General features: G+C 38.2%; 1 protein-coding gene across 1 annotated transcript; it reads left to right on the top strand.

Annotated features, from left to right (window-relative positions):
• Positions 1–4098: 4098 nt before the first annotated feature.
• Positions 4099–6738, top strand: LOC142102199 (E3 ubiquitin/ISG15 ligase TRIM25-like). Its single transcript, XM_075186911.1, has one exon. It carries the CDS (start codon positions 4099–4101, stop codon positions 5671–5673), a length of 1575 nt encoding a protein of 524 aa, XP_075043012.1. The 3' UTR covers positions 5674–6738.
• The last annotated feature ends 370 nt before the right edge of the window (positions 6739–7108 follow it).

Genomic DNA, 7108 nt, shown 5'->3' with positions numbered 1-7108 from the left:
CTACAAACAAACGAAAAACTGACGCAGTTAAAGATCCCATTGTGTAACACTACACAGATGTTATTTTCAAAGCAAAACAACTACTATTTTTCAATGCAACTACTTTCTGATAACATTAACATAAAAACTAGGCTTTGCTGCCATATTTCAAATAACAAGTATTCTAATTCAAACAGCAAAGAATTCTCAAAGTTTAAACACGCACACATTGTGCTCCATGATTGGAGATTCGCACTGGGCAACGCTGACATGCCAATAGTATCCCTCTGAGAATATTCTAACATACATTACATTTGCAACTAACTATTTAAAACATATTAAAGACCTTGTTTAAGTATACATCTCATGTCTCTATGCCGCTCTAACACTGACAAAAGCTATTTGTTCACTTAATACATCCATAGAAGTTTTTCGTTTTTCTTTAAATCATAAATTTAATCTGGACATCTTCCAGATTCATAAAACTAGAATATTTTCTAGCAATCTTTTATGATGTTCAACAACTGTTCCTAACACAAATACAACTACAACTTAAACCAATCAATCACGAGCTTTCTGCTGAATATGAAAACTGTTTCATATTTTCCCTATCTCCCTGCCATTCTGAAATTAAAACGTAAAGCCACCATTTCTTTATGGTTTGGCCATACTATTAAAACCAACTGTTTCACTTAAATCACACACACAAAAACTCTGGAATCTGCGTTGACAAGATAAACGTATGAGAAGTTAACACTTAGCTTGCACAAGTCTTAACAGGGACTACAGAAAATCAGGCAAAATCTTCTTTAGTCTACTGTCTTCACCAACAGACCTATTTACACATATACATATTTATTCACACCTCTGTCTCCAAGGTGATAAAGAAATTAAATGTCCAGCATTTATTGCAATAGAGCTGAGTGGATAGCACAGCCCCAGAATGACAGAAGTACGAGGCAGATATAACATGTCAGTTTATCATATATGGAACAAATAATTCACTGATCAATAATATTTACACAGCTGAAGTAAGGTTTGTAATTTTAAAAACAGATGAAGTATTTTACGCATAGACAGCAGAACAGTTATTAATTCTTAAGTAGCTTTCTTACCAGACCCATCACCTGGAACCGTAACTCAATGTATTTCCAACATCTTCTTAGTTATAGTTCCGATACGTCTCTGTTTATATGAAACACTCACAATATTCTCAAGTTACAATGTACAATATGAAGTGAACCAATAATACTTTCACGATAGACACATTTAGTGTCACATGTAGAACATCAGGATATAAAAAAAAAAAATCAGTTATTCAGTAAGAGCTGAAACATGAGAATGATATACGTTGCGCAATCGCTGTATCATTTTTATTATTTAGATTTTTCTGCTTTCTTTTGGAATCTATACAATTTTGATTGCTCATATCACTTATTAACAACTAACAATTAAATAACATTTTAACTGTCTTATTTTTCACTTTACTCTTATAAGAGAATTTTATCCCTCATTACGTCTAATGGAAAACACATATTATAACTTCTTTGTTATTTTCCCCTCGCACCACTTTTCAGAGTTTTATGCAATCAGGAATCAAACTCTACAGGCAGACTTTTGGCCAGGTACTACCTTTCCTCTTCTTGGCAATGAAATCTCATATCCTGATTAGAGATTCCATTAGTCTCAAGAGATACGTCTATCGCGAGGAACAGGTATTTCTACTCACATATTAACTTATTAACTTTCCAAATAAGTTTACAGAGTAGTTCACAAAAACATCACAAAACATCACAATGCCTTCTGCCAGATATAGGTGATCAGACGTTACTGCAAAGCATTTCATTTAACACATTACCTTTGTAAGTCACATCTTTTAACTTTGCAAACAAGTATACACAGTGTTAAAACACTAAAATGCCTTTTGCCAGTTATGGGTGGCCAGTCCATACTGAAGAAAAGCACATTTTAGCAACATTTAAAACTAACAATAGTTTCTGCAGAAACACAGTAACACATTTAGCAATAAGGTCCTAGATTCTTTTACCTCTCAGCATCCACCCTTACCCTCCCTTCACTTACTGCTTCGGTACCTCGATACACTTCGGAGCACAGATACATTTAACACGTCTGATACTCACCAGTGCAGAGGCGTGTCTCCCCCTTGATGAAGCAGTCATGAAGAGAGTAAGGTGTTGTGTGTGATGCCCGTAGGACGAAAGCTACCAGCTTGTATAAGATTTTTTCTATTCTTCTCTTTAAATAATAATTGAGATGAGAAGGTTTCCAAAATATAATATTACTAATCTTTATTAAAAGATATTATCCATAGATACAGCCATTACTGGATGAAGCAGACATACGCCCAGGGTCTCAGATGCCAATTAACAATCTATTTTTGATTAAGTCATTCTTTTATATAAAATGTTACTCATCATTGCTTAGAACACACCTTCCCAGCTTACATCACTGCTGACACTCTAAGGGCTAGATTTACTAAGCTGCGGGTTTGAAAAAGTGAGGATGTTGCCTATAGCAACCAATCAGATTCTAGCTTTCATTCATTTAGTACCTTCTACAAAATGATAGCTAGCATCTGATTGGTTGCTATAGGCAACATCCTCACTTTTTCAAACCCGCAGCTTAGTAAATCTAGCCCTAAGTCTCTATTATTAATCTTTATTAAAGTGACATGTTCTTGGAGGGGCCTTTTGGAAGGGTCTTCTTGACCTCACTTGCAGCAACTATGTTTTTGGCCTTATATTGTGAAATGTATAACATGTGACCCTTACGTAACTTGTTGTTCTCTGTATTGTGCAATAGGTGTTTTTCCATTCTCTTAAAAGCGCAGACAGATAAAATGCAAGTTCATTAGTTCATTCTATTGAAATAATTGGTAATATAGGGTTTTTTGTTAATTATTACTTCGACACCAGATTGAAAATGGAAACATTTCTTGAGCTCTACTTGTGTTTACGGGTATACCTGCGTGCAAGTCACGTGCGTTGTTTTAAACGCCAGCTCTGTTCAGATTGTGTTTGAAGATGAATCAATCCCTCAGTATATAGCTACACACATACATAAAAAATAATAACATTTTGTTTCAGGTAAATCTAATATCCAGTCATTTTCAGCAATTATTTATTAGTGAAGTATTATTATTTTAATCTTGCATTATTGTATCATGCAACCCGTGTCTTTGTAGCTGTTGTGGTACTACAAGTCCCAGTATGCTTGAGACTTTTATTTATTTAACAAATAAGTAACACAAGCTTCCTACTACAATTAATGTGGTGGATCTGTAACCTAAAAAACAGTCTGTAAGAATGGTAGATAGTAAGACATAGTATAGAATACTGTTGCTACAGTGAAATGTGCAAAATCAATAGGAGATTATTATTATTATTATTATTATTAATATTATTATCATTTATTTTTTATTTGTTAGGCGCCACAAGGTATCCGCAGCGCCGCACACAGTACTAACAGTAGACTATACAGGGTGAAACCATACAGAACAATTAACAAAAAGTACCAATACTTCAGGAACTCCGGCCAGTCATATGCAGTAAAGACGGAGCGGAAGAACAGGTATGGAGACAGGAGGGGAGGGGGCCCTGCTCATACGAGCTTACATCCTAAGGGAGGGTAAACAGACCAGGCACAAGAGGAGCCAGTTGAGGCAAGAGGAGAGAAGGGAGGACGAGCTAAAGGGAGGAGATGGGGGTTAAGTAGATGGGTGGTAGGCTTTGAGGAAGAGGTGAGTTTTGAATACACGTTTGAAGGAGCACAGAGTAGGAAAGAGACGGATGGAACAAGGAAGGTCGTTCCAGAGAAGGGGGCCTGCACGGGAAAAGTCTTGGATTCTGGAGTGGGAAGAGGTGATAAGAGTGGAGGAGATTACCAGTCTATTAAATTGTCATAACTGTTTCCAAAATAATCTCATTTTTCTGCATGATGTCCCTTTATGTATTAGCTGTGTGCCTTAGTATATTTGAACCTAAAGATATAATATGAGTGACAAGCTCAGCCTCGCCCTGTCTGGAGAATATTAAACACACCCACTGGTGTCTGAGTGTCAGATACTTTCACTGTCATTTCTCTTTTACGCTGTTAGCGATGGCATCTGCTGATTTGAGACAGGAGCTGGACTGTTCCATCTGCCTGAACATTTATACAGATCCTGTAACACTGAGATGTGGACACAACTTCTGCCGGGTCTGTATAGATTGTGTGTTGGATTCACAGAAGGCTTCTGGAGTTTATACCTGTCCTGATTGCAGAGCAGAGTTCAAGAAACGTCCTGCACTGATAAGGAGCATAACTCTGTGTAACATAGTGGGGAGTTTTCTGTCTTCTCGGCCAGATAAAGGGGAGACTGGGATCTTCTGCACTTACTGTGTGGACTCTCTTGTACCTGCTGATAAATCCTGTCTGCATTGTGAGGCTTCTCTGTGTGATAATCACGTGAGAGTACACAGCAAGTCAGCAGAACACGTCTTTTCTGATCCCAGCACTTCCTTGGGGAACAGAAAATGCCCAGTCCATAAGAAGATCTTGGAGTATTACTGCACCGAGGACACTGTCTGTATCTGTGTATATTGTGCAGTTGGAGAACATCGAGGACACCGGGTGGAGATGCTGGATGAGGCCTCTGCGAAGAAGAAGGAGAAACTGAGAAATGTTCTGCAGACACTAACCACAAAGAGAGAGGAGACTGAGAAAAGTGTCCAGAGACTGCAGGAGCGCAAGAGAGAAGATCAGGAAAAAGCAATTGGTGTAACAGAGAGAGCAACTGTCCTGTTTAGAGACATCAGGAGACAGCTGGAAGACCTAGAGAGGAGAGTACTGAGTGAGATCTCCAGGCAGGAAGAGAGCGTTTCACTCTCAGTCTCTGATCTGATCCAGCAGCTGGAAATAAGAAAGGACGAGCTGTCCAGGAAGATGCGTAACATTGAAGAGCTGTGTAACATGTGTGATCCAGTGACTGTCTTACAGGAACCAGACACAGGGGACTTGTGTGATACTGAGGACAGAGAGAGACATGATGAGCAGGTCCATGGTATAGGAGATCTGGATATGGGTCTAATATCAGGGAAATTACACACATTATCTGATATAATAGCAGGTATAAATACAGGGATTTTTGTGCAGGAACCTACAGAAATATTATTGGATGTAAACACAGCTTCTAATAATATACATATATCAGGTGATAGGAAAACAGCATCCGGGTCAGATATAGACCAGAACCGTCCAGAAACACCAAATAGATTTCAGTGTCATCAGGTAATAAGCACTGGGAGATTTTCCTCAGGGCGACATTACTGGGAAGTGGATGTCAGTAAATCAGTGAGCTGGAGGGTAGGGATGTGTTATCCCAGTATAGACAGGAGAGGAGGTCAATCACGCATTGGAAATAATAAAAAGTCCTGGTGTTTGGATAGGCATTATAATCAGTATTCAGTGATACATGACGGTGAAGTTATCCAGTTATCTGACAATATTCCTTGTGATAGAGTGAGGATATATCTGGATTATGAGGCTGGACAGCTGTTCTTTTATTCTCTGTGTGACCCGATCAGCCACTTACACACCATCACTGCCACCTTCACTGAGCCCCTTCATGCCGCATTAGGTGCATGGAGAGGTTCTATAAAGATATCTGGGGGAGTCAGAACCTGGGAGAAATGATCATAAGAAATCTGCCCAGAGACTGGTGACATCACAGCGAGGGGAATCTGATTGGTGGAACACTTATTTAATAGAATAAAGTAGTGGGTGGAGCTACAGCTGAGCCCCTCCTCCTGTGTAACCATATGACCAGTGTGTCTGGATTTGTTCCCTTGTTGGTGTGTTAAAAACTTTTCATCTCTGAGTCACTGACAGCTGTGATTGGCTGCAACCAGTGCTCACCCTATTACTGGGCTTCTTTTTATAACATGGATTCTGCAGCATGCTCTGTATTCACGACAAAGAAACAATGTGTTTAAAAACTCATTCTTCACACATTATAAACCCTCTGACAGTGGCACAGTCAGACAGCGATGGGGGCGGCCATGTCTACACATCTGCAGAGAGAGTGTTTTCTAACTAATCATTAAAGGGGTTTTATTTAGAAAATCAACTAAAAAATGTCCACAAAGATGGACATATCCTGTTACATGTTTGGTTTAATCAGAGAGGTGTTGTATGATATGTTATGTAATATAATACAATTTTGCTTTTATTTTTTTAAAAGAAAATATTGCAGTTTTTAAGTTATTTCGTCGGTGAGTTAATTCTTGACAATCAGGTCATGTGATGGACTGTGCATACAGTACTATAGAGCAGATTGTCACTGTAAATCTGGACTCAGGTTTAGAGGAGGTGGAGCTTAGACATTGTGAGATATGGCCTTCACCAAATGGGGAGTGGTTGGGGGGGATCAGGGGCATGGCCAAAGATGTGTCCTGATATTTCTACCTACAATATTGAGATATACATGTGATTCTTATAATCTCATTGTCACATTCGGTGATTAACAAAATTAAAACTGCTCTTATCTATACACCTTGCAATTCTGTTTGTTTTCCTCAAATTAAATATATAAAACTAGATAATGGTGGGATGCATTTATGTGCACAATGTATTGTGTCCTTAGCAACCAATCAGAATCTTACTGTCATTATTCTAGTATCATTTTGGGAAATGGGTGTGGCTTGTGTATTTAGGGTGTGGTTTTATAGCCAATGTCATATGAAAATTTAGAGCTTCTTAAAAGGGAAACAAAGAAAATCTTCCTGATGATTAGTCTTGCCCCTAAGGGTCTTAATGACCACAATAATTTTTCTGTATTTTTATAACTAGTTACTCATCCGTAGGGCTGTATTGAATAGGGTCAATCTCATGATTCATTTTACAATAGGTTACAATTTATTCACTGGTTTTCTTTTATTTTTTGGACTACTTATGTGGTCCCCTTAGCACTTCACTTTTTTTGGCTAAAGATTTGTGTAATATTTTTTCACCATTAATTATGGGCCATTTAATCTGGCCCCCTACACACACTGCATTCTTGATATTATCATTCCTGTATTGTCCCCCCCTTTTTTCATTATCTCACTTTTTCTCACATTGTATTTTAATG

This window comes from Mixophyes fleayi, chromosome 1 (assembly GCF_038048845.1).
Source record: "Mixophyes fleayi isolate aMixFle1 chromosome 1, aMixFle1.hap1, whole genome shotgun sequence".
NCBI lineage: Eukaryota > Metazoa > Chordata > Amphibia > Anura > Limnodynastidae > Mixophyes > Mixophyes fleayi.
This window is presented reverse-complemented; position numbering and strand designations above follow the sequence as displayed.